At 46.8% G+C, this 27,549-nt stretch overlaps 1 protein-coding gene, 1 long non-coding RNA gene and 1 pseudogene across 4 annotated transcripts in view; 2 read left to right on the forward strand and 1 right to left on the reverse strand.

Annotated features, from left to right (window-relative positions):
• UBXN7 (UBX domain protein 7) overlaps positions 1-20,794 on the reverse strand; it is a 104,238-nt gene extending 83,444 nt beyond the window's left edge. Inside the window, exon 1 of one of the 3 annotated variants that reach the window (XM_019024413.3) lies at positions 20,773-20,794. Coding sequence is in view for 1 of the 3 variants with exons in the window: in XM_019024412.3 (XP_018879957.2) it covers positions 1,425-1,584 (160 nt within the window). In the remaining 2 variants the exon portion in view is untranslated. Of the gene's footprint in view, positions 1-1,424; positions 1,585-1,646; positions 1,914-20,772 lie in introns of those variants that run through there. The other 2 variants (XM_019024414.3, XM_019024412.3) reach the window with 2 other exon arrangements.
• Positions 454-27,549, forward strand: LOC134758135 (uncharacterized). The gene is made up of 3 exons (XR_010133054.1): positions 454-537; positions 20,867-20,946; positions 27,208-27,549. It is a non-coding gene; the product is annotated as an uncharacterized lncRNA (long non-coding RNA).
• On the forward strand, positions 531-2,156 carry LOC109026356 (collagen alpha-1(I) chain-like; annotated as a pseudogene).

Genomic DNA, 27,549 nt, shown 5'->3' on the forward strand with positions numbered 1-27,549 from the left:
CAATCACAAAGTTTAAAAATATTAAGAGAAGTTATCATGCAACTCCTCACCCCAATTTTATTACAAATTTTACTTTACTTTGACCTGATGTTCCATGCCCACAAGCTAGATAACAATGCGTCAAACATCTCGTTATCATTGCAAAGCAAAAAAATAAAACTAGCTTTAATATAAAACGGTAACTAGTATACAACCTGTAGTAGTTAAAACAATATAAAATTTTACTTAACCAGATATTCCACGTTAAACTCTAGGAACATTAACAGTGGAAACATTCTCCGCATCTAACAAATTACGAGATAAAGTATAGATCCGTTGAGAGAGGGAACTAACATTCTGACCTCCTTCCAAAATGACAAACTAGAACGGCAAAATTACACTCAGGCACATTGGAGTACTCTTCTCTCAAATCACTCCACAGAGAACTTCATCATTTGCTCCGCCCTCTAATAACTCATGCAAGAAAGTTCAGCACCATCAGAGAGAAACAAGACAGAGAGAATTCATAGAATGGCTTTAGGGCCTTTCCTCCAGGCGGTAAGAGGATCTGCGTGTGCCCTTCGCAGGGGTCCAAAGGGAGAGACCAACCTAGGCCTAGGGTTTCGGGGATACTGACACCCAGAAACAGATTTTCTCTCAAAGAAGTTTCTGCCGCCATCCCTATCTTATCAGCAGGAGGCCCCGGCGCCATCGTCTCCGTCTTTATGATTTTATTATGGGGAGGTGGGAAACGCCACCCTGGATTCTTCCAGGCCTCCCCTATTCAGCTTGGGGGTTCCCCTCATTCTTCCTTCAAAGCCTCAGTCCCTGAGGTCCTCCTCAGCACCCCCCGCTTCTGGCGGCCTGTCCCCAGTGAAGTGTAAAGGCACGGCCGAACCCACCGGCCTTGCCGTGAAGGCGGGAGGGCCCGAACCCGCCAGGGCCACGGCGATGGCTCCGAGGGGCCCAGAAAGGGGAAGGGCAGGCCGGGGACCGGGGCAGAATGACCTGGCCGGGGAAGAAAGGAAAAAAGGAGGTGAGGAGATGCACCGCACCGCAGGGCTGCACAGAGAAGGGAAGATGATGAAGGAGGAGGAGGAGGGCGGTGGCCCGGGTGCGGCCCCCCACTCCTCCCGCCCCCGGGTCCCCGGGCCGGCGGGGGCGGACGGACTCGGCCCATTCCCAGGTCTGGGCTGGCGGGGGATTGGGGGATCTCCCTCCACACTACTAGGAGACAGAGAACGAGGGTATCGGGAGCGGGGGGGGGCTGTCTCCCGCCTGAACCCGGAGACCCCGACGCCGTCGTCGCCTCTTCCTCAGGAGGGAGGACGGGAGCTGTGGGTAAAGCCCGAAGGAGGAATGCCTGAAGGTAAGGGGAAGCCCGGGGCAGACCCGCTGCCCGCTCCGGACCCCACTCTCCACCTTCCGGTAACCGCGTCTCTTACCGGTAATGGTGGTGAACTGTTGAATTAACCCCTTCAGCGCCGAGGACGCCGCGGAGCCCCCGTGGGCAGCCATCTTACCGCCGCCGCCGCCGCCGAACAACAACACAGACACACACGGACTGCCCTCCCCCACCTCGCCGTGCGGTGTGCGCAGGCGCATTGACCGCCCCTCAAGCCCCGCCCCTCCCGCCCCCAGCGGTCTGCGCAGGCGCATTTTCCCACCGGGCCGGCGCGCTCCCAGCTCTCGGGTTGGCTGCTCGGTTGCTGCCTGCTTAGTGCATCTTTTTTGCCATTGCTGGTGCCTTCCTCTCCGGGCTCCAAGGCTAGCCTCGCAGGCGCGGTGTCGATTCTTAGATTCCGAAGGAAGCTTCGGTCTCGGCAGATAGTTCTTCGCATTTCAGCTTCGCAAGCTTTATTGACAGAGCCAACTGCCGATGACAGCATTTTTCTGTTTTGCGGTTGTATCTCACTCTATTAGGTTTCCTGCAGGTCCCATCAAAATGCAAACCCTACCTCCTCGCTTTGAAGCGACTCTCCCCGTACTCGCCCCCTAATGGCTACTAGCGACTCTCCCCGTACTCGCTAGCTAATGGCTTAGCTAACTGATTGTGACGAGTGAAATACCAGAACCCTTCATGCCAAAGAAAGCACTTAGCGCAGGGTTGCCACCCAGTAGGTTTTCATAAACGATTGTTAAGTCTGCTTTCCTTAAATAAATTGGCCATCACGTCTCCCGTTAGGGTCTTAATGAGACCCCAAGAGGTGTCATTTGTATAAAAAGAAACTCTGTATATGCAGTAGAGGAAAGAAAACATATAGAAAGGAGACTGGAAAAGTGTGCTCAAAACGCTGGTAACGGTTACCTCCAGAGAAGAGAACGATCGGGACGATGGTCAAAGCGGACTTTACTTCGAGTTTCTTATTTATCTTTTTATTTTTAAACAAACATTATTGGCCAGGCGCGGTGGCTCATGACTGTAATCCCAGCACTTTGGAAGGCCGACGTGGGAGAATCGCTTGAGGCAAGGAGTTCGAGACCAGACTGGGAAATATATCAAGAATCCATCTCAAAAAAAAAAAAGATATTCGTGCGTTCCTTGAATAATTTTAAGTATTTTGCAAAACAGTTACATGAGTGGGGTGCGCTCAAATCTAATAATCCCCCACCTTGCCCATAAAGTTAAAAGAGATTCCATGTGATTCCGTTTGTTTTAGCCTCCCACCTTCCAACCTCCACCCACATATTTTGCATCTTCATAGGAAAATGGCCCAATAAAAGATGGGATGAGCTGTCTGAAGAATTGACACATCCTAAGAGTAAACATGCTATTGGGGAGAATTAAGAAAGAGCCATGTCAAATCAAGGGGTATAGTTTTTTGTTTTGTTTTGTTTGACAGGGAGTCTCGCTCTGTCGCCCAGGCTGGAGTTCAGTGGTGCAATCTCAGTTTACTGAAAGCTCCGCCTCCCGGGTTCAAGCGATTCTCCTGCCTCAGCCTCCCAAGTAGCTGGGATTACAGGCACGCGCCACCACGCCTGGCTAATTTTTGTATTTTTAATAGAGACGAGGTTTCACCATGTTGAGCAGGCTAGTCTCAAACTCCTGACCTCAAGTGATCCACCCGCCTCGGCCTCCCAAAGTGTTGGGATTACAGGCGTGAGCCACCACGCCCAGTCGGGCTGTAGTTTCAAGAAGATATGATTGATGTAAAAGAAAGCAGACTCCAGTAATCCTAGCACTTTGGGAGGCCGAGGCGGGCGGATCACCTGAGGTCAGGAGTTCCAGACCAGCCTGGTCAACATGGCGAAACCCCATCTCTACTAAAAATACAAAAATTAGCCGCTGTGATGGCGCGGGCACCTGTAATCCCAGCTACTTGGGAGGCTGAGGCAGGAGAATCACTTGAACCAGGGAGGCAGAGGTTGCAGTGAGCCGAGATCATGCCACTGTGCTCCAGCCTGGGTGACAGAGCAAGACTCCGTCTCAAAAAAAAAAAAAAAATGTATTTTAAGTTAAATGACAGATTGGTCCTGGCACTGCCTTCCAAGTTGCTGCAGTTCTCTAGATGGGCTGAGGAAGGGCAGGGATCAGTCATAAATTTCGGAAGCTGATTCCTTCACATTTGATGCAGAGGTGCAAAAACAGGCAAGGGAAGAAAGCCAAATCAAGAAAGTGTTATCTCTGTCTCCCTAACCCTTCATCCTAAAGGCTGAGTCACTAGCCAGCCATGCAAAATCAAGCTCCACGTAAAATGGTATAACACCATTAACTACAAAAACTAAACACAGTGACTACTGTACCTCCATCAGGTGGAGAGGCCAGTAATGAGCTCTGCAGGTTTATCAGGTTTATTTCCAAAATCTTATAATTCAGATTTAATGATATGATTTAGATTAACAGTGCAGGAAAAGGTGATAAAGTCTGGGGCATCCACAACTCCAGAAGGCATTTTTTTAGAAATTAAAAAATAAGATAAAAGAAAATTAGACAGGTGGCCAAAAAGATTCCATGGTCGGGGGGAGGGGGGGAAAGAAGGGAAGAAAATGAGACAGTTTCCATGGATAACCAGGGAACTGGGAAAAATAAATAAAGAAGTAATGAATAATACAACCTCGAAAAGCTTTTTTGGATTATTAAAGAATATGAAGGACTGACCGGGCGCAGTGGCTCACACCTGTAATCCCAGCACTTTGGGAGGCCGAGGCTGGGGATCACCTGAGGTCAGGAGCTCCAAACCCGCCTGACCAACATGGTGAAACACCATCTTTACTAAAAATACAAAATTAGCCGGGCGTGATGGTGTGTGCCTGTAATCCCAGCTACTCGTGTGGCTGAAGCAGGAGAATCGCTTGAGCCCGGGAGGTGAAGTTTGCAGTGAGCCAAGATTGAGCTACTGCACTCCAGCCTGGGCAACAGAGTGAGACTCCGTCTCAAAAAAAAAAAAAAAAAGAATATGAATATGAAGGATGGGTGTCGTGGCTCATGCCTGTAATCCCAGCACTTTGGGAGGCCAAGGCAGGAGGATCACTTGAGCCCAGGAGCTTGAGACCAGCCTGGGCAACATAGGGAGACCCTATCTCTGAAAAAAGAAAAAAAAAGTTTAATTAGCCAGGTGCGGTGGTGCAAGCTTGTAGTCCCACCTACTCTGGAGGCTGAGGCGGGAGGATCACTTGGGCCCAGGTGGTCGAGGCTGCAGTGAGCCGTGATGACACCACTGCACTCCAGCCTGGGTAAGATATGTGGAAATCACAAGGAACAGTGGAGGATCTCATACTAGTAACAGTAGAACTGTCACAACCCATACGTCCAAAGAGATGAGAACAGAGAGAAGTTAGAGAAATCCCAAGTGAGATTTTTTTGTAGAGCAAACCACCATGCAAGAAGCAATGACCTTCTGTCAAGGGACATAAATAAGCAGCTTGAGGCAATCTCAGAGAGGAGTTCAGGGACATAGATACCCTGACCTCGATCTCCTCTTCTGTCTCCTGCCAGGAATCCCCAATGGCTGAACCCAAATGGAAGACAGAGGGCACAGCAAGCAGCCCCTTGTAGTTCCCACAGGCAGCCCCAGGGCAGAGAGCAGGATGGAAAAGAGGAAATTAATGGACACAAATGTAAAATGGAATGGTCATGGAAATCATTCCAAAACTTGAGGAGCTTTTTGGTTTGTTTGGGTCTTTTTTGTTTCATCTTGTTTTGTTTTTTGAGACAGGGTCTCTCTCTGTCGCCCAGGCTGGAGTGCAGTGGCAGGATCTTGGCTCACTGCAGCCTCTGCCTCCTGGGTTCAAGCGATTCTCCTGCCTCAGCCTCCCAAGTAGCTGGGATTACAGGAGCAGGCCACCATGCCCAGCTAATTTTTGTATTTTTAGTAGAGACAAGGTTTCACCATGTTGGTCAGGCTGGTCTTGAACTCCTGACATCAAGTGATCCACCTGTCTCAGCCTCCCAAAGTGCTGGGATTACAGGGTGAGCCACAGAGCCTGGCCCAAAACTTACGGAGTTTTAACAGAAGCTAAAGGAGAATATATAAGCTTAACTGGTTATATTAGAGAAGAAGACTGGAAAATAAGTAGCTCAGCATTTAATCAAGAAGTTAATAAAGGAACAACAACTCAGCAAACAAGGAAATATGACAGGAAAAATGTGAAGAAAAAATGCTAAAGAGCAGAAATTGATAAAACAGAATACAAAATACAGAAGAGAGGATTCATAAAACCAAAAGCTGGTTCTCTGAAATAACAATATTTAAAACCTTTGACAGGCCAGGTGTGGTAGCTCACACCTGTAGGCCCAGCACTTTGGGAGGCCAAGGTGGGTGGATCACCTGAGGTCAGGAGTTCCAGACCAGCCTGGCTAACATGGTGAAACCCCATCTCTACTAAAAATACAAAAATTAGCTGGACGTGGTGGCAGGCGCCTGTAATCCCAGCTACTTGGGAGGCTGAGGCAGTAGAATCACTTGAACCCAGGAGGCAGAGGTTGCAGTGAGCCGAGATTGTGCCATTGCACTCCCGCCTGGGTGACAGAGTGAGACTCCATCTCAAAAAATAAAAAAATAAATAATAATGAAACCTTTGACAGATTAAGAACAAAGAGAAAGACACAAACAATATTATGAAAAAAAGACATAGCAGACACAGCCGTGGCTTGAAAAATAAGAGAATATTATGAATAATTTTATGCTGATGAATTAGGAAATAGATAAATGACAGTTTCCTAGAAGAAATAATTAACAAAATGGAACTCAACTATGCATAGACTTATGACCATTAACAAAATGAAATCTGCCACACAAATGACCACACCCCAGTGATTTTACAGGAGATTGCTGCCAAAAAAGTTAAGAAACAGATTATCTCAAACTTATACAAATGCTTCCAGATAAAGAACAATGGGAACAAATAGCTCATTCTATAAGGGTAGCATAACCTTGAAATCAAATCAAACAAAATAATAAATGAGAATTCATCCTCACTCATGGCTACTGAAACAGGTATCTTAAATTAAATCAGAATTTAGAAATCCACATATTCACACATACATGTACATATTTTTTTATTGGGTTTACTTCAGGAATGCAAGCATAATTTTACAGTAAAAAGCTCTTACAAATGGCACAGTTGCTCGCCCCTGTAATCCCAGCTACCCAGGAGGCTGAGGTAGGAGGACCACTGGAGCCCAATTGTCTAGGAGTTTGAAGCTGAATGAGCTATAATTGCACCCTGCACGCTCCAGCCTGGACACCAGAAACTCCAGAAAAAAAAAAAATACCTCTGTCAGTGTAATTCACCATAGTAAAACAAATTAAATAAGAGAAATTGTTTGATTCATTTGATCAGACACAGGAAAACCATTGATATAAATGCACATCCATTCACAAAATGTTTTAAAAACCTTAACAAACTAGATAAAGAAACTTCCTTAATCTAATAAAATGTATCTACCAAAAATGCAGAGTAAACAGCATCATAGTTAATAATTAGACATTTAAAGTCAGTAACAATAATGCGTTCTATTATTACGTCTACTCAATATTATTCTAGAGGTTCTAACCATGGCAGTGAGACAAGAATAGGCAGTAAATTAAAAACCTATATTTAGGGGCCAGGCGCCTTGGTTCACGCCTATAATCCCAACACTTTGGGAGGCCTAAGTGGAAGCATCACCTGGAGCCAGGTGTTTGAGACCAGCCCGGACAACATAGTGAGACCTCATTGCTACAAAAAAGAAATTGTTTTTTAATCATTCAGGCATGGTGGCACATGCCTGTGGTCCCAGCTACCTGGGAGGCTAAGATGGGAGGATCACTTGAGCCCAGGAGGTTGAGCCATGACTGCACCACTGCACTCCAGCCTGGGAGATGGAGTGGGACCCTATCTCAAAAAAAAAAAAAAAAAAAATCTATATTCATGTATGGAAAGACTCAATATTATAAAGATGCCAGTTTTCCATATATTAGTCTTCAAATTCAATGTAATTTCTTTTTTTTTAATTTTTTCCTTGAGATGGAGTCTCGCTCTGTCGCCCAGGCTGGAGTGCAGTGGCGCGATCTCGGCTCACTGCAAGCTCCGCCTCCCGGGTTCACGCCATTCTCCTGCCTCAGCCTCCCAAGTAGCTGGGACTACAGGCGCCTGCCGCTGCACCCAGCTAATGTTTTGTATTTTTAGTAGAGACGTGGTTTCACCGTGTTAGCCAAGATGGTCTCGATCTCCTGACCTGGTGATCCGCCCGCCTCGGCCTCCCAAAGTGCTGGGATCACAGGCGTGAGCCACCGCGCCCGGCCAATTCAATGTAATTTCAATCAAAATCCCACAGAGTTTCTAAGCATTTTTGTAAGGTTATTTTTAAATTCACGAGTAAAGAGTCAACAATAATCAAAACACTTTTGAAGTAAAAGGACTTGTGGAAATCTTGCCCTACCTCGTATTAAGAATTTTTAGGCCGGGCGCGGTGGCTCACGCCTGTGATCCCGGCACTTTGGGAGGCCGAGGCGGGTGGATCATGAGGTCAGGAGATCGAGACCATCCTGGCTAACACGGTGAAACCCCGTCTCTACTAAAAACACAAAAAATTAGCTGGTCGTGGTGGCGGCCGCCTGTAGTCCCAGCTACTCCGGAGGCTGAGGCAGGAGAATCACTTGAACCCAGGCGGCGGAGCTTGCAGTGAGCCGAGATCGCGCCAGTGTACTCCAGCCTGGGTGACAGAGCAAGACAAGGGAAAAAAAAAAAAAAGAATTTTTATAGGCCGGGCGCAGTGGCTCACACCTGTAATCCCAGCACTTTGGGAGGCCAAGGCAGGCGGACTTCTTGAGGTCAGGAACTCAAGACCAGCCTGGCCAACATGGTGAAACCCTGTCTGTACTAAAAATACAAAAATTAGCTGGGGTGGGGGCGGTTGGCACGTGCCTGTAATGCCAGCTCCTTGGGAGGCTGAGGCAGGAGAATCGCTTGAGCCCGGGGGACAGAAGTTGTAATGAGCCGAGACTGAGCCACTGTGCTCTAGCCTGGGTGACAGGAACAAGACTCTGTCTCAAAAAAAGATTATTATAAAGGTGTAGTAACTAAGACTACTCACACTGTGTGGTATTGATAGGGAGTGAACAAATCCAGTACAGAATAGAGAGTCCACAAACAGACACGTATACAGACAGTGCGGCAGAAGTGGCATGACTAACCAACGGAGGAAAGGATGCACTGTGACCCAGGACCAGGTAAAATAGGGTTCCAATCCCAAATCAGATACAAAAATACATTATATATTTCTGAAAGATTTAAATGAGAATAACAAAACTTGACAACTTTCTTTTTTTTGGTGGGGGAGTTGAGGGGACGGAATTTGGCTCTCGTCGCCCAGGCTGGAGTGCAGCAGCGCAGTCTCGGCTCACCACAACCTCCGCCTCCTGGGTTCAAGTGATTCTCCCGCCTCAGCCTCCTGAGTAGCTGGGATTACAGACACGCACCACTATGCCTGGCTAATTTTGTATTTTTAGCAGAGACAGGTTTCTCCATGTTGGCCAGACTGGTCTTGAACTCCCAACCTCAGGTGATCCGCCCACCTCGGCCTCCCAAAGTGCTGGGATTACAGGCGTGAGCCACTGCACCTGGCTGAAACTTGACAACTTTCACAAGAAAATATAGGGGCTTATTCTAGTGATTTCTAATAGAACTGCTTTGCACAACTTAAAGGGGGTGCCGTCCACTGTGCATCCCAGGAAATGCCGTCCACACAACACGACATAACTGGACAGCCTTGAAGTTGTGGATCGTGAAAGTCCAGCTTGAGGAAGGGGAAGATTTTATAAAGAAGACACGAAATCAGAAACCATAAGGGCAATGACTAATAAAGTTGACTTCATTAAAATTAGAAACATCTGTTGGCCAGGCACAGTGGTTCACTCCTGTTATCACAGCACTTTGGAAGGCTGAGGCAGGTGGGTCCCTTGAGGCCTAGAGTTTGAGACCAGCCTGGCCAACATGGTGAAACCCCGTCTCTACCAAAAATGCAAAAAATAGCTGGGCATGGTAGCACACACCTGTAATCCCAGCCACTCAGGAGGCTGAGGCATGAGAATCACTAGAACCCGGGAGGCAGAGGTTGCAGTGAGCTGAGATCTCGCGGCTGCACTCCAGCCTGGGCAACAGAGTGAGACTGTCTCAAAAAAAAATTAAAAAAAGAAACATCTGTAATGTAAGAAGTGAAACTGAGATTTGAACCCAGACAAAATGAATTGACAGAAAGTTTGGGGAGGTGATGTGCATAGCAATTAGTATTTAAAAAGAAAGTTCAAAGAATAAAAATATTTCAGTTATTTTTTCAGCACCTCTCAGGTGGGCCAATATCGCTACCACCAAAAAGACATATTATATTGTGGGACAGGCATTAAGTTGTTTAGGGTATTGGATGTTATGTCGGGAAAACGCAATTTAGCTTGCTGAAATAGCAAGGTGAGCTAGGGTAGGGCCTGTGTCGGGTACCACAGGGCTCCAGCTCTGCCTCTGATTCTCTTGACTTTCCCAGGACTGTCTGAGCTTTGTTCTAGGCTGGTAGCAAGACAGCTGCAGTAGGTTGAAGCATCACATTCAGGTACAGTAACATGCAAAGGAAGAAGCATCATCTCATCTCTTCTGTGAGAAAGGACACATTTCCTAGAAGTCTCCTGGGAGAGACATTCCTTCAAAATTCGTCTGAATTGAGTCTGAATTGAGTCACAGTTCTGTTCCTAAACCAGTCTCTGCCAAGGGATGTGAGATAAACATAACTGGTGTAGTAAAGCATATGGCTTTGTGGAGGAAGGTGGATACCTCCCCAAAGTTTGGTGCTTTTAAGGAGAAAGAAGGAGGGGAATGAATGTTAATTAGGCAATTAACAAAATCTGCTCCATTCATGAAGCTTCACTATGAGCACGGTGAAACATTCCCACACTTCCCTTCGTTCTGATTCCACCTTTACCTAGAATCTTTCTGATTGACACTTAACTTTTCCAGATTTCTTGATACTAGGAAAGTACTGAATGAGTCTGTCAGTCACTGAAAACATCTATCTCTCACTATTAAATTTAAAAATTGATATTTTGGTTTAGGGTTAGGGTTTTCTGTTCCTACGATTTTTGCTATTTCTAGAATGTTATGTAAATGGAGTCAAACAATGCAGTAGCCTTTCGAGTCTGGCTTCTTACACTTAGCATAATGCATTTAAAGTTCCTCATGGCGGTGTCTGCGTCTGTATCTTTTTCCTTTTCATTGCTGAGTATCAATCCATCATAAGGATGCATCCCAGTCTGTTTATCCATTCCCCAGTTGAAGGGCATTTGGGTTATCTCCAGTTAGGGGCAATTATGAATAAAGCTACTATAAACTCATGTACAAGTTTCTGTATGAACATAAGTTTTCATTTCTCTTCTAAAAACACCTACACGAGGAATTGCTGGCTCATATAGTCAGTGTATTTTTTTTTTTTTTTTGAGACGGAGTCTCGCTCTGTTGCCCAGGCTGGAGTGCTGTGGTGCAATTTTGACTCACACAACCTACGCTTCCTGGGTTCAAGCGATTCTCCTGCCTCAGCCTCCCGAGTAGCTGGGATTGGAGTCACCCACCACCATGCCTGGCTAATTTTTGTATTTTTAGTAGAGATGGGGTTTCACCATGTTGGCCAGGCTGGTCTTGAAGTCCTGACCTCAGGTGATCTGCCCGCTTCAGCCTCCCAGAGTGCTGGGATTACAGGCGTGAACCATCCTACTGGGCTGTGAGTGTATGTTTGACATTATAAGAAGCTGAAAAACTGTCCTGTGATTCCTTATTTTTTATTTAATTTTAATTTTTATTTTTAGACGGAGTCTCGCTGTGTCGCCCAGGCTTGAGTGCAATGGCACAATCTCGGCTCACTGCAACCTCCGTCTCCCGGGTTCAAGCATGTTCTCCTGCCTCAGCCTCCCAAGTAGCTGAGATTACAGGCATGCGCCACCACTCCCGGCTAATTTTTGTATTTTTAGTACAGATGGGGTTTCTCCATGTTAATCAGGCTGGTCTCGAACTCCTGAGCTCAGGTGATCCACCCACCTCGGCCTCCCAAAGTGCTGGGATTACAGGCGTGAGCCACCATGCCTGGCCTGGCCTGTGATTCTTAAATGTCAATTTGGGGAAGATATCTGGCAACCATCACTTTAACCAAGTGATCCAACTTAACATTAATGAGTGGGACAACCTGATAATTTTGATGTGATGCGTTAGGAAATGTTCAGTATCACCTATGACATATTCTTGGCAAAACTGTACCAATCAAGCCTCTAGGCCTAATTTCCAGACTACAAAAAGTATAGGAAGATCAAGATACAAGTTAAAGGAGGCCATGAGGAAGCACTCAGACAAATCTAGACTATGGGCATTCACAAGATAACTGTCCTGGTCTCTTCAAAAAGTGAACGTCAGCCGGGCTCGGTGGCTTACGCCTGTCCATCCAGCACTTTGGGAGGCCGAGGCAAGCGGATCACCTAAGGTCAGGAGTTCGAGACCAGCCTGACCAACACAGCGAAACACCATCACTACCAAAAATACAAAAATTAGCCTGGCATGGTGGGAGGCGCCTGTAATCCCAGCCACTGGGGAGGCAGAGGCAGGAGAATCACTTGAACCCAGGAGGCAGAGGCTGCAGTGAGCCAAGATCGTGCCACTGCACTCCAGCCTGGGCCACAGACCAAGACTCAGTCTCAAAAAAAAAAAAATTAATTTAATTTAATTTAAAAGGCCAGGCACGGTGGCTCACGCCTGTAATCCCAGCACCTTGGGAGGCCAAGGTGGAAGGATCACTGGAGGTCAGGAGTTGGAGACCAGCCTGGCCAAGAGAGGGAAACAGGGGAACTGTTATGAATGAAAAGAGAGTAAAGACATTACAAGCAGATGCAAAGCTTTGATTGAATCCTGGTCATTAAAAGCAATCTTCCTGCCTCGGCCTCCCAAAGTGCTGGAATTATGGGCATGAGCCACAGCTCAACTGAATTTCTCCCAAGAGCCAGGCGCCGTGGCTCATACTTGTAATAGTGCTTTGGGAGGCTGAGGTGGAAGGATCGCTTAAACCCAGGAATTTGAGAGCAGCAACATAACAAGACTCTATCTCTACAAAATTAATTAATTAATTAATTAAAAATTAGCTGGGCATGGTGGCACAGGCAGCTTGCTCGGAGGGCTTAGATGGGAGGACTCTAACCACCCAGCAGGTTCACCTTGCCCACTGCCTAGATACAGCTGATTTACCAAGACAGGAAAATTTAAATAAAGAAACAGCGATTCACAGCCGGCTGCATGGGAGACCAGAGTGTTGTGTTTTATTGTGTTTTGTTTTGTTTTGTTTTGTTTTGTTTGAGACGGAGTCTCACTCTGTTGCCCAGGCTGGAGTGCAGGGACGCAATCTCGGCTCACTGCAACCTCCGCCTCCAGAGTTCAAGCGGTTATCCTGCCTCGGCTGCCCTCGTAACTGGGATTACAGGCGAGCGCCACCACGCCCAGCTAATTTTTTATATTTTTGGTAGAGACGGGGTTTCACCATATTAGCCAGGATGGTCTGAATCTCCTGACCTCAAGATCCGCCCGCCTCGGCCTCCCAAAGTGCTGGGATTACAGGCGTGAGCCACCACGCCCGGCCTGGGACGGGAGATTTATTACTACTCAAATCAGTTTCCCCTGGCACTTAGATATTTTTAGGATAATTTGGTTGGGGGTTGGGGGTTGGGGGGCAGTGAGTCAGGAGTGCTGATTGATTGGTTCGGAGATGAAGATATAAGAAGTGGGAGCTGTCTTCTTGTGCTGAGTCAGTTCCCGGGTCCGGGCCACAAGATCAGATGAGCCAGTTTATCCATCTAGGTGGTGCCAGCTGGTCCATCAAGTGCAGGGTCTGCAACATGTCTCAAGCACTGATCTTAGGTTTTACAATAGTGATGTTATCTCCAGGAGAAATTCAGAGAGGGTCAGAATCTTACAGCCTCCTCGGAGGTTGTAGTGAACCAAGATCAAACTACTGCACTCCAGCCTGGGTGACAGAGCAAGACTCCGTCTCGGGAAACAAAAGAAAAAGAAAAAGAAAAAGAAAAAAAACCCACAACCTTACAGCTTCCAGCTTCATGGCTCGTAAACTGTAATTTCTATCTTTTGGCTAATTTGTTAGTCCTACAAAGGCAGTCTATTCCCCATGCAAGAAGAGGGTTTGTTTTGGGAAAGGGCTGCTATTGTTTTGGTTTCAAACTATAAACTAAGTTTCTCCCAAAGTTAGTTTGGCCCAGGAATGAACAAGGACAGCTTGGAAAAGTTTTGACAAAGGAAGGAAGGAAAAAAGGGAGGGAGAGAGGGAGGGAGGGAAGGAGGAAGGAAGGAAGAAAGGAAGGAAGGAAGGAAGATGGAGTCGGTTAGGTCAGATCTCTTTTACTGTCTCAGTTATAATCTTGCAATGGTAGTTTCATGATCACTTGAGCCCAGAAGGTCCAGCCTGCAGTGAGCTGTGATTGAGCCACTACACTCAGCCTGGGCTATACAGAGTGAGACCCTGTGCACCTGTAATGATAATGATAATAATAACTTTTAAAACTTTAAAAAGAAATAAATTTAGTTTACCCTTAAACTTGAAAGCAAGGATGATAACAGTCCCTCCCTAAAACTAATCCCCTCCTTGCTCAAGGACCAAAAACTGCCTTCGTGGAACCAATAAAAGGCCACAAGATTAGGATTGTGGGAGGGGCCTGAACTCTGCTAAAATGTAAGCGTAGTTTATTTTTCTTTTCTTTCTTCTTTTTTGAGACTGAGTTTTGCTCTTGTTGCACAGGCTGGAATGCAGTGGTGCAATCTCAACTTACCGCAACCTCCGCCTCCCGGGTTCAAGCAATTCTCCTGCCTCAGCCTCCGAAGTAGATGGGATTACAGACGCCTGCCACCATGCCCGGCTAATTTTTGCATTTTTAGTAGAGACAGAGTTTCACCGTATTGGCCAGGCTGGTCTCAAACTCCTGAACTCAGGTAATCTACCTGCCTCCGCCTCCCAAAGTGCTAGGATTACAGGTGTGAGCCACCACGCCCAGCCTGTAAGTGTAGTTTCTATAATCCCTTTCTACTCAGGAATCATGTGGCCAGAAGCCACAAAACAGGTGTAGTTTCTCCATCCCCAGTTGCTTCTATAGATATTGTCACTATTGCAGAACCTATGATTACTTTTTTGAGATTTTTCTTTGGACTGACCACCTGGGCTTGGGACTCATGACTGTGGCCCCACCTAGAGGTGAACTCAGCACACATGGACTGTTTTCCACACCCCTCTCTTTTTTTTTTTTTTTTTTTTTTTTGAGATGGAGTTTCGTTCTTGTCGCCCAGGCTGGAGTGCAATGGCATGATCTCGGCTTATTGCAACCTCCGCCTCCCGGGTTCAAGCAATTCTCCTGCCTCAGCCTCCCAAGCAGCTGGGATTACAGGCATGTGCCACCACGCTCAGCTAATTTTGTATTTTTAGTAGAGACGGGGTTTCACCATGTTGGCCAGGCTGGTCTCGAACTCCTGACCTCAGGTGATCCGCCCGCCTTGGCCTCCCGAAGTGCTGGGATTACAGGTGTGAGCCACCATGCCCTGCCACACCCCTACAATTTTATATCCAACCAATCAACAGCACTCATTTTCTAGCCCCTTGCCCACCAAATTGTCCACAAAAACCCTAACCTTCAAGCCTTGGGAGAGACTAATTTGAGTAGTAACTCCATCTCAAATGTAGTTGGCGTCACATTAATTAAACTCTTTTTTTATGGCAATACCATGGTCTCAGTGAACTGGTTTTGTCTGTGCAGTGGGCAGGAAGAATCCATCAGGCAATCACAATTTCTACTTTTTTTTTTTTTTTTTTGAGACAGAGTCTCGCTCCGTCACCCAGACTGGAGTGCAATGGCGAGATCTCGGCTCACTGCAACCTCCGCCTCCCGGGGTCAAGCAATTCTCTTGCCTCAGCCTCCTGAGTAGCTGGGATTACAGGCATGCACCACCACGCCCGGCTAATTTTTGTATTTTTAGTAGAGATGGGCTTCACCGTGTTGGCCAGGCTGGTCTCAAACTCCTGACCTCAGGTGATCTGCCCGCCTCAGCCTCCCAAAGTGCTGGGATTACAGGCTGAGCCACCACACCCAGCCCACATAATTTTGTAAAAAAAAAATAATAATAATAAGCAGCTCAGAGTAAAAAAGAAAATGCCTAAGTACACACACAAAATCCAAGTACCATGTATTAGAAGCAGTATGAACAACAGATAGAGTGAACAGACTTGCAAATAGTTCAATACTGGAATTTCAGACATTGATTTATATAATAAGTATGTGGCCAGGTGAGGTGGCTCATGCCGGTAATCCCAGCACTTAGGGAGGCTGAGGCGGGAAAATCACCTGACGTCAGGAAATCGAGACCAGCCTGGCCAACATGGTGAAACCCCGGCTCTACTAAAAACACAAAAATTAGCCGGGTATGGTGGTGCATACCTGTAATCCCAGCTACTTGGGAGGCTGAGGCAGGAGAATTGCTTGAACCCAGGAGGCAGAGGTTGCAGTGAGCCGAGATCATGCCACTGCACTCCAGCCTGGGCGACAGAGTGAGACTCCATTTCAAAAAAATAAAATAATAAAATAAAATGTTTATCATGGGTAAAGAAATTGTAATCCCAGCCTGGACAATATAGCAAAACCCTGTCTGTACAAAAAACTAAAATAGAATCAGCTGGGTGTGGTAGTCCCATCTACTTGACGGGCAGCTGGGTGTGGTAGCGTATGTCTGTAGTCCCAACTGCTTGACGGGCTGAGATGGGAGGATTGCTTGAGGCCAAGAACTTGAGGCTGCAGTGAACTATGACCGCATCACCGCACTCCAGCCTGGGTGGCAGTGAGACCCTAAGAAAAGAAAAAAAAAAAGCACCACTGCATTCCAGTCTGGGTGACAGAGCGAGATGCGAGACTCAAAAAAAAAAAAAAAAAAAAAAAGTGTAGGAATTTGTTGAGGTCTAAGATGAGACATTTCTCCAGAGGGAATTTACATTTGCTCCTGCCTGGCATTGACGGGCACTACCACACCAGTAGCAACCTAACTCAACTCATCATTTGAAGCTTTCTGAACCACACACGCGATATGAGTTTGGGCTGCAAATCAACATGTAAGAACTGCCCAGGGGCTACAGCTTCTCAGGACAGCCCCCTCTCCTCACCCCCCATCACCAAGGTAACCTTGCTTCAGCCTCACAATGCAAGGAGCAGAAGGGCTGTTTACTTCTGGTTCTCGTTACCAGAGAGGTCCTAGTGTTTTGTGGAGCATTTCCTATTCGATCTCTTTTGGCAGGTAAACTGTGTGCCCCCTTCCTCCCAACAGATTCCCGTGTTGAAGCTCTCACTCCCCAGTACCTCAGAATGGCACTGTATCCCTTTAAGGAGGGGATTAAGTTAAAATGAAGCCTTAGGGTGGGCCATGATCCAATCTGACTGTGTCCTTATCTGAAGGGAAATGGGCCGGGCACGGTGGTTCACGCCTGTAATCCCAGCACCTTGGAAGGCCAAGGTGGGCAGATCACTTGAGGTCAGGAGATTAAGACCATCCTGACCAACATGGTGAAAACCCGTGTCTACTAAAAATACAAAAATTAGCTGGGCGTGGTAGTGGGTGCCTGGTAATCCCAGCTACTTGGGAGCCTGAAGCAGGAGAATCGCTTGAACCCAGGAGGCAGAGGTTGCAGTGAGCCGAGATCACACCATTGCACTCCAGCCTGGTCAACAAGAGGGAAACTCAATCTCAAAAAAAAAAAAAAAGAAGAGGAAATTAGGACACACAGAGAGACACCAGGGGCGAGGGAGCACGCACAGAGAGGAGACCACAGGAACACATAGCAAGAAGGCATCCCTCTGCAAGCCAAGCACGGGGTCCTTCGGATGAAGCCAAACCTGCCAGCCTTGATCTTGGACTTCCAGCCTCTAGGACTGTGGGAAAATACATTTCTGTTATTTGAGCCCTCAGTCTATGGTATTTTATTATGGCAGCCCTAGCAAACTAATGCAATTCCCCACCTTTGATGGCCTTGGCCTTTGACTTTTTTATTTCACAGCCCCTTGGGGTTTCACTCTTGTCACCCAGGCTGGAGTGCAATGCTGTGCATTCTTGGCTCACTGCAACCTCCGCCTGTCAAGTTCAAGCAATTCTCCTGCCTCAGCCTCCAGAGTAGCTGGGATTACAGACACCCACCACCACGCCTGGCTAATTTTTTTGTATTTTTAGTAGAGACGGGGTTTCACCATGTTGGCCAGGTTGATCTCGAACTCCTGACCTCGGGTGATCCGCCCGCCTTGGCCTCCCAAAGTGCTGGGATTACAGGCATGAGCCACTGTGCCCAGCCACCACTTCCTTTTCTTTTCTTTCTTTTTTTTTTTTTTTGAGTTGGAGTCTTGCTCAGTTGCCCAGGCTGGAGTGCAATGGCATGATCTCAGCTTACTGCAACCTCCATCTCCCGAGTTCAAGCGATTCTTCCACCTCAGCCTCCCGAGTAGCTGGGATTACAGACGTGAGCCACCACATCCAGCCCCATCTAATTTTTTTTTGGATTTTTAGTAGAGATGGGTTTTCACCATGTTCGTCAGGCTGGTCTCGAACTCCTGACGTCGAGTGATCCGCTCGCCTCAGCTTCCCAAAGTGCTGGGATTACAAGTGTGAGCCAGTGTGCCTGGCTAATCCTCAAATTTTGATATCCAAGGGACGTCCTGGAACCAATTCCCCATGGACACGCAGGGAAAATTGTAATAGTAAGACATCAAAAGGTAAGAAAGGAATAACATTTTCAGTCAAATGAGAATTGCTATATTGTAAGTGTGTATCTTCATACACAAACTCATGTAACAGGAAATATAATTTTATTTTTCTATAACTCAGTTTAACAATTTAACAATTTAACTTTTATTATTCCCATCAGCACCATAGGAAAAGTAACAATGAAAAAAACTGTTACTATTCCCAGACCAGGGAATCCTTATGTAGTCTAAGGATGTGGTAGCCTGTTTACTTGTCATCAATTCTACCAAATCTATCGGCCATAGCCTTTTTTTTTTTTTTTTTTTTTTTTTTTTTTTTGAGACAAGGGTCTCTGTCACCTGGACTGGAGTGCGGTAGCATGATCATAGCTCACTGCAGCCTCAAGCTCCTGGCCTCAAGAGATTCTCCCACCTCAGCCTCCCAAAGCACTGGGATACACATGAGACATGACACCTGGCTATAGCTCAAGTTTTGTTTGACCCATCTGCAGGTTTTAAAATTCAAAAGCTGGCCAGGCATGGTGGCTCAAACCAGTAATCCCTGCACCTGGGAGGCTGAGGTGAGTGGATTACCTGAACTCAGGAGTCTGAGACCAGCCTGGCCATCATGGCAAAACCCCGTTTCTACTAAAAATACAAAAATTAGCCCAGTATGGTGGTGTGCACCTGTTGTCCCAGCTACTCCGGGGGCTGAGGCAGGAGGATCACTTGAGCCTTGGGAGGCTGAGGTTGCAGTGAGCCATGATCTCCAGCCTCACTAACAGAGGGAGACCCTGTCTCCAAAAAAAAAAAAAAAAAAGCAAAGGCTGTGGCTGCAGCTCACACCTCTAATCTCATCACTCTGGGAGGCCAAGGCAGGAGGATGCCTTGAGGCCAAGAGTTCAAGACTAGCCTGGACAACATAGGAGACCTTATCTCTCCAAAAAGTTTAAAAAATGACCAGGTGGGGTGGTACACTCATGTAGTCCTAGCTACTCAGGAGGCTGAGGTGGAAGGATCACTTGAGCCCAGGAGTTGGAGGTTATAGCAAACTATGATCACGCCACCATACTCCAGCCTAGACAAGAGAGCAAGACTTTGTCTCTCTCTCTTTTTGTAAAAAAAAATTTTCATTTATTTATTTATTTCAGAAGAGAACTAGAGTGAAGACCTTGTCTCTTAAAAAAAAATCAAAAGCTGACAATTGATTCCTTTCTTCCTCCTTCCCCTAACCTGCTACCATGTCAATGGCATTAGTTAGGAGTGGTTTTGGCTGCAAATAACAGAACATTTGAATACCAGAGGCTTTAGTGATTGAAGATTGTTTCTCTGTTTTTGTTTTGTTTTGTTTTGTTTTTTGTTTTTGAGATGGAGCCTCACTCTGTCGCCAGGCTGGAGTGCAGTGGCGCAGTCTTGGCTCACTGTAACCTCTGCCTCCTCCCAGGTTGAAGCGATTCTCCTGTCTCAGCCTCCCAAGTAGCTGGGACTACAGGCGCCCGCCACCACACCCAGCTAATTTTGTATTTTTAGTAGAGACCGTCTTGGCCAGGCTGGTCTTCATCTCTTGACCTCGTGATCCACCTGCTTTAAGTGCTGGGATTACAGGCGTGAGCCACCGCGCCCGGCCTGTTTCTCTTACGTAACAAGAAGGCAAGCGGTAGGCAGGCTGGTACTGGTTCAGTGACATCAGAGCGGATAACTCTTGGCCTTTTGCTCGTGTCTGTGGGGAAGCTTTTGCAGCTCCAGCCGTCGTGCCAGTGCTTAAGTCACGAACGTGGAAGGACAAAGCAAGAGCTTTCCCAGAGCCCCCCCAGCGGATTCCTGCATTTTTCTCTTTGGCCCTGACTGTGTTATAAGGCATATTTACAAAGGAAATGACTTCTTATCCAAGTCCTTCACCTTATGATAATGGGATCCAGGTATTTGTCTAGATTTAATTCCACGGAAAAGGAACTCCCTCTCTCTCTTTTTTTTTTTTTTTTTGAGACGGAGTCTCACTCTGTCGCCCAGGCTGGAGTGCAGTGGCGCCATCTCGGCTCACTGCAAGCTCTGCCTCCTGGGTTCACGCCATTCTCCTGCCTCAGCCTCCCGAGTAGCTGGGACTACAGGCGCGTGCCAACATGCCCAGCTAATTTTTTTGTATTTTTAGTAGAGATGGGGTTTCACCGTGTTAGCCAGGATGGGCTCGATCTCCTGACCTCGTGATCTGCCTGCCTCGGCCTCCCAAAGTGCTGGGATTACAGGCGTGAGCCACTGCACCTGGCCAATGCTTCTTTTTTTTGAGATGGAGTCTCACTCTGTCACCCAGGCTGGAGTGCAGTGGTGCAATCTTGGCTCACTGCAACCTCTGCCTCCCGGGTTTCAGTGATCCTTTTGCCTCAGCTTCCTGAGTAGCTGGGATTACAGGTGCCTGCTACCACGCCCGGCTAGTTTTTGTATTTTTAGTCGAGACAGAGTTTCACCATATTGGTCAGACTGGTCTTGAACTCCTGACCTCAGGTGATCCACCCGCCTTGGCCTCCCACAGTGCTGGGATTACAGGTGTGAGCCACCACGCCCAGCCAACATCAGGTATACTTACAAATCTATTTTCTTGTGTTGAGTTCGTTCTGTTTCTCTCTGAAAGGTAGATTTTTGAAATGCAAAAGCATGAAACTAACTTCTTTTTCTCCCAGGTGAACCCTTTCCTGAAGGAAGAAATGGAGAACGGCCCAGATGACTAAATCAGAGAAGGACCACATAATCCAAGGATAGGGTAAAATATTGGTTAATATTTTAAAAACTTATCCTATCACATATATGCGATGCCACTGAATCTTTTCAACAATTTTATGAGAAATAAATTCTATTTTACAATTTAGAAAACATTCAGAGAGGTTAGGACTACACAGCTAGAAGCAGAATTTGGCCAGGCACAGTGGCTCACGCCTGTAATCCCAGATACTCGGGAGGCTGAGGCAGGAGAATTGCTTGAACCTGGGAGGCGGAGGTCGCAGTGAGCTGAGATTGTGCCATTGCACTCCAGCCTGGGTGACACAGCGAGACTGCATCTCAAAAAACAAAGAAAACAAAACAAAAAATAGCAGCAGAATTTGAATCCATGTCTATCTGATTCTAGGATCCTGTCCTTGCCAACTCATGGTACAATACCTACAGGCATTTTAAAAGTGTAACTTGAATGTTCCAGTTCTTATCAGCCTAGGGGTGCAAATAAGGTCACATTAGCACTTACCCACAATTTTGCTGGCAGGTCACCTCTCATTTGCTCACACAGAACCTCAGCTTCCTTCAAAATGCCTCCCCAAAAGATTCTTGTAGCTATCCAATAACGAGTTTCCTTTATTAAGTACTGCCGCGCTCTCATCTCCTTGGCAAGGAGAACTGACACGAACATGATATTCTTGCTGCTTGCTGTGCCATGAGTAATAAAGTCCTTTTTCTCATACCAGGAATTTGACGTCTTCTGCCAACACTCATGAAGCAGTAATAGGCTAACTTATTAGCTTGTGAGTAGGGTAAAATCATCCCAGCCCTGACACATGGCACAGGCTTGAGGTCAGGTGCTATGTGGTGGCAACCACAAGAAGCTGTCGAGAGTCCAGTGACAACTGGGTGCTATAGGCCGGGCCCAGTGGCTCCCGCCTGTAATCCCAGCACTTTGGGAGGCTGAGGCAGGAGGACTGCTTGAGTCCAGGAGTTTGAGATCACCCTGAGCAATATAGGGAGATTTTTTTTTTTTTTTTTTGAGACAGAGTCTCACTCTGTTGCCCAAGCTGGAGTGCAGTAGCGTGATCTCGGCTCACTACAACCTCCGCCTCCCAGGCTTAAGTGACTCTCCCACCTCCACCTCCTGAGTAGCTGGGATTACAGGCTGTTGCTGCCACGCCCGGCTAATTTTTTTGTATTTTAGTAAAGATGGGGTTTCATCATGTTGCCCAGGGTGGTTTTGAACTCCTGAGCTCAGCCAATCCACCTGCCTTGGCCTCCCAAAGTGCTGGGATTACAGGCAAGAGCCACCGCGCCTGACCAATATAGGGAGATCTTGTCTCTACCATTTTTTTTTTTTAATTAGCTGGGCATGGTAGTGCATGGCTGTGGTCTCAGCCACTTAGGAGGCTGAGGTGGGAGGATCATTTGACCCAGGAGTTTGAGGTTGCAGTCAGACGAGATCACGTCACGGCACTCCAGCCTGGGCAACAGAGGGATACCTTTTCTCTTAAAAAACTAGAAGAAAGAACTGGTTGCTGTAGCAGTGGCTGCCATAAGAAAAAGGTAAACCAGAGGAATCGAAAGAAGTGTCTCTACTGTCTCTCTCTGCAAATCTCATTAGCCACTGTCCTGCTTACTCTCAATGAAGACTAGGAAAGCTAGTGCTGTCAAGCAAGAACTCCTTTGACGGCTGGGTGAGGTGGCTCATGCCTGTAATCCCAGCACTTTGGGAGGCCGAGGCAGGCAGATCACCTGAGGTCAGTAGTTTGAGACCAGACTGGCCAACATGGAGAAACCCCATCTCTACTAAAAATACAAAAATTAGCTGGGCATGGTGGCACATACCTGTAGTCCCAGCTACTTGGGAGGCTGAGGCAGGAGAATCACTTGAACCCGGGAGGAAGAGGTTGCAGTGAGCCGAGATTGTGCCTCTGCACTCCAGCTTGGGCGACAGAGTGAGACTCCATCTCAAAAAAAAAAAAAAAAAAAAAAAAGAACTGCATTTTCTGGTATGAAATCACTGATATGAGCTGACTTTCTTTCTTTCTTTCTTTCTTTTTTTGAGACAGAGTTTCATTCTTGTTGCCCAGGCTGGGGTAGAGTGCAATGGTGTGATCTTGGCTCACTGCAACCTCCACCTCCCGGGTTCAAGTGATTCTCCTGCCTCAGCCTCCCAAGTAGCTGGGATCACAGGCATGTGCCTCCACACCTGGCTAATTTTGTATTTTTAGCAGAGATGGGGTTTCTCCCTATTGGTCAGGCTGGTCTTGAACTCCCAACCTCAGGTGATCTGCCCACCTGGGCCCCCCAAAGTGCTGGGATTACAGGCAAGAGCCACCGCGCCCGGCCATGAGCTGACTTTCAAAATATGAGGCTGTCAATGACTGTTGGTTTTCAGAGGTGTATTCAATGAACCAAGTTGTCCCTGACTGATGCGATAGGTTTATAAACTGTTCTAGTGGTTACTTGTTGGCACAGCTATAGAACAATCTATCTTTTCCTAGGAGTGTGGGAACTCTGATTTGCATTTGGAAATGTTTCTGTAACTCATTATATAGAAAGGGTCAATCTTCCTAATATACAAAGACCACCTAAGGTTGGTGGCAGTGGCCCACCCTCACAATCCCAGCACTTTGGGAGGCCGACGTGGTAGGACTGCTTGAGGCAAGGAGTTGGAGAAGAGTCTGGGCAACATAGTGAGACCCTGTCTCTACCACCCACCCTGCCAAAAAAAAAAATTCAGCCAGTTATTGTTGCTCACTCATGTAGTCCTAGCTAATAGGGAGGCTGATGTAGAAGGATCGCTTGAGCCCAGGGGATCAAGGCTGTAGTGAGCTATGATCACGCCACTGCACTCCAGCCTGGGAAACAGCAACATCCTGTTAAAAAAAAAAAAAAAAGCCCCTAGAAATTGAGAAGAAAACGACCAACAAACCAATAGAAAAATAGGAAAATAACTCAAATAATTACAAATGGCTCAGAACACTGGGGGACAAAAACCTAACCTCAACCCCATTCATAATAAATGTCTTCTCTTTTTTTTTTTTTTTTTTTTTTTCGAAACAGAGGTTTTGGTCTGTTGCCCAGGCTGGAATGCAGTGGTGCGATCTCAGCTCACTGCAACCTCTGCCTCCCGGGTTCAAGCGATTCTCCTGCCTCAGCCTCCCGAATAGCTAGGATTACAGGCCGAATAGCTAGGATTACAGGTGTGCACCACCATACCCAGCTAATGTATTTTTAGTAGAGACAGGGTTTCTCCATGTTGGCCAGGCTGGCCTCGAACTCCTGACCTCAGGTGATCTGCCTGCCTCGGCCTCCCAAAGTGCTGCAATTACAGCCGTGAGCCACCGGGCCTGGCCACGAATGATTTTTTAAAGCCAAAGAAAAGAGCAGTGGTTAGTTCAGAACCTTTTTGGTTGCCTTAGAAACTTAGGGTTTTTGCTATTATGTAACATTAAAATTGCCACTTCCTCCTCTAAAGACCTAAGTCTCAGATAATTAACCCTCATCTTTTTTCAGACTGTGACCTATTCTTCTCAGCCCCAAAGGAAAATTTGTTTTTAAGATCATGCTTTAAAAAGTACTACTGGTTTGCGCCCAATGCTTGGCAAGTAAAAAACAAATAAAAAGTACTATTAGTTTAAAAAGTTAAAGTCTTCTAAAATCAAACTAGCTAAATTCATCTATTTTTAGCTTTATCCAAATAAAAGATTTAAAATGTTTTCTAAGCATTTGCCAGTAGAAGGAATCAATTCATTTTTTTTTGTTTATAAGATGCTTTTCCAGAAGTTATTCTTGAGATTCTGAGATTTTTAAGCACTGTTTTCAAGTCAATAAACTGATAATAGTATTGTACAAATTACAGCACCTTGAGCTCTTTGTGGGTGGAAAGGTTCTCTCACATGTTAAAACCAAGCTGATTCAATATCATGTCAGTGCCTCTTGCTAGGATTGTTACACAACTCCTCTCTCTTGATTTGTTGTAATGTAGGTTTACTCTGGAGAGTTACTTCATTATGATCTATTTTTAATTACTTCCAATGCCTTCCTTTTTTTTTTTTTTTTGAGATGGAGTCTTGCTGTGTCGCCCAGACTGGAGTGCAATGGTGTGATCTCGGTTCACTGCAACCTCCACCTCCCAGGTTCAAGCGATTCTCCTGCCTCAGCCTCCCAAGTAGCTGGGACTATAGGCACCTCCCATCACGCCTGGCTAATTTTTGTATTTTTAGTAGAGACAGGGTTTCACCATGTTGGCCAGGATGGTCTCGATCTCTTGACCTCGTGATCTGCCCACCTCGGCCTCCCAAAGTGCTGGGATTACAGGCGTGAGACACTGTGCCTGGAAAATGCCCTCCTTTTAATAGACAGATCAGGCTGGGCACAGTGGCTCACGCCTGTAATCCCAGCAGTTTGGGAAGCTGAGGTGGGTGGATCACTTGAGGTAAGTAAGGAGTTCAAGACCAGCCTGGCCAATATGATGAAATCCCATGTTTACTAAAAATACAAAAATTAGCCAGGCGTGGTGGCACGCACCTGTAATCCCAGCTACTCTGGAGGCTGAGGCAGGAGAATCGCTTGAACCTAGGAGGCGGAGGTTACAGTGAGCCGAGATTGTACCGCTGCACTCCAGCCTGGGAAAAAAAAAAGATCAAATCTTATCCTGGTGTTCTATTATTTCTGGATTGTATCATTCTAGGAGCTCTGGGAATTTAGTGATGATGTCTGAGGGCTTAATTTCCTACGGAGGAAATTTCAAAGAGGGTTCACCTGGTAGGTGAGGAATTGTGGGATTTGTAGGGCTTGCAGGGGCGTAGGAAAATGGGACAATGGTAGCTTTAGGTGACCACCCGTTTGTGTATGGGGATGGCAGACACAACCTTATTCTCTGAATCATCAGCTCTGGACATAATCAGAACAACAACAACAACAACAACTAAAGAATTGGAAGTGCTTTCTGCAGGTACTTAAAGGTTCTCCAGGTGGCCGGGCACGGTGGCTCACGCCGGTAATCCCAGCACTTTGGGAGGCCGAGGCGGGTGGATCACTTGAGGTCAGGAGTTCGAGACCAGCCTGGCCAACATGGTGGAACCCCGTCTCTACTAAAAATACAAAAATTAGCCGGGTATGGTGGTGAGCGCCTGCAGTTCCAGCTACTCGGGAGGCTGAGGCAGGAGAGTCATTTGAACCCGGGAGGCAGACGTTGCAGTGAGCCGAGATCATGCCACTGCACTCCAGCCTGGGTGACAAAGCAAGACTCCATCTCAAAAACGTAAAATAAAATAAACGAAAATAAAGGTTCTCCAGTTTTCTCCTATAGATCCTTCATGAGGCTTAACTTCTCCTGGGAATTTGTGGATAAGCATCATTTTTCCACACGTACTAACACCCATCTTGTCTAGATAGGAGCGTTATAGGTTTTTGCCTTAGACGTTTCAAGACACCTTAGTCCAGAATCTATTAAAGGAAAACATCTCTGGTGTGTTTTTTTTCCCCCTCTTGTCTTGCAGTGTCAAACCTGCCATTCTAAACTCTGCTGATATAAAAACCATTTGCCCAGACTCCTTTGCCAGTTGGCTTCTTGTAAAGTTCTATCAATAAGCGGTTCTAGGAAGGAGGAAAGGAAAAGGGGGCTACTTTTCTTTTTTCTTTGAGACGGAGTCCTGTTGTGTCACCCAGGCTGGAGTGCAGTGGCATGGTCTCGGCTCACTGCAACCACCGTCTCCCAGGTTCAAGCGATTCCCCTGCCTCAGTCTCCTGAATAGCTGGGACTACAGGCGTGTGCCACCACACTGGCTAATTTATTGTATTTTTAGTAGAGACGGGGTTTCACCATGTTGGCCAGGCTGGTCTTGAACTCCTGACCTAGTGATCTGCCCCCCTCGGCCTCCCAAAGTGCTGGGATTACAGGCGTGAGCCACCGCGCCGGGCCAAGGAGGCTTCTTTCTTCTTTGTTCCTCTTGTCCGTGTTGCCCAGCAGTGCCAGTTGACTCCAGCCTCCAAATTATTCCAGCTCTTCTAGAAGTAGACTCACTGGGACATTTCAGAGGTAGCAGCAGCAGCTGGGAGGTATTTCCTCCTCAGAGATCTGCACACTTCTGCAGGGTCTGCGGGGTCCACCTACCCCAGCCCTCAACTCCTACATTCTAGTGATTGAAACCCTTCCCTTCAGTTTCTCAGCAGCCGCTTCCTCCGTTTATCATCCTTAGGTGATCTCAGTGTTCCCTTTTGCTCCAAAACCTGTGTAACCAATTCCCTCTACTGAATACCCTCTGCTGAAATCCTTATTGTGATTTGTTTTCTCAACTAGACCCTGATCAATGCCCCAGTCATAACCAGCGTGAGCTCTCCTCCTCATCCTGCAACTCAGGAAGTCCACAGTGAGTCAGTCTAACCTGAGGTAAAAAGAGACAACTGAACGTTTCATGAGCCTTAAGACTTGGAGGGCAATGATGGAAAGTATGGACAGGGGCCGGACGCAGTGGCTCACACCTGTAATCCCAGCACTTTAGGAGGCTGAGGCAGGTGGATCACTTGAGGTTAGGTGTTCAAGACCAGCCTGGCCAAGATGGTGAAACCCGATCTCTACTAAAAATACAAACATTAGCCGGGCGTGGTCACGCATGCCCGTAGTCCCAGCTACTCTGGAGGC

The sequence above is a fragment of the Gorilla gorilla genome, chromosome 2 (genome assembly GCF_029281585.2).
Source record: "Gorilla gorilla gorilla isolate KB3781 chromosome 2, NHGRI_mGorGor1-v2.1_pri, whole genome shotgun sequence".
NCBI lineage: Eukaryota > Metazoa > Chordata > Mammalia > Primates > Hominidae > Gorilla > Gorilla gorilla.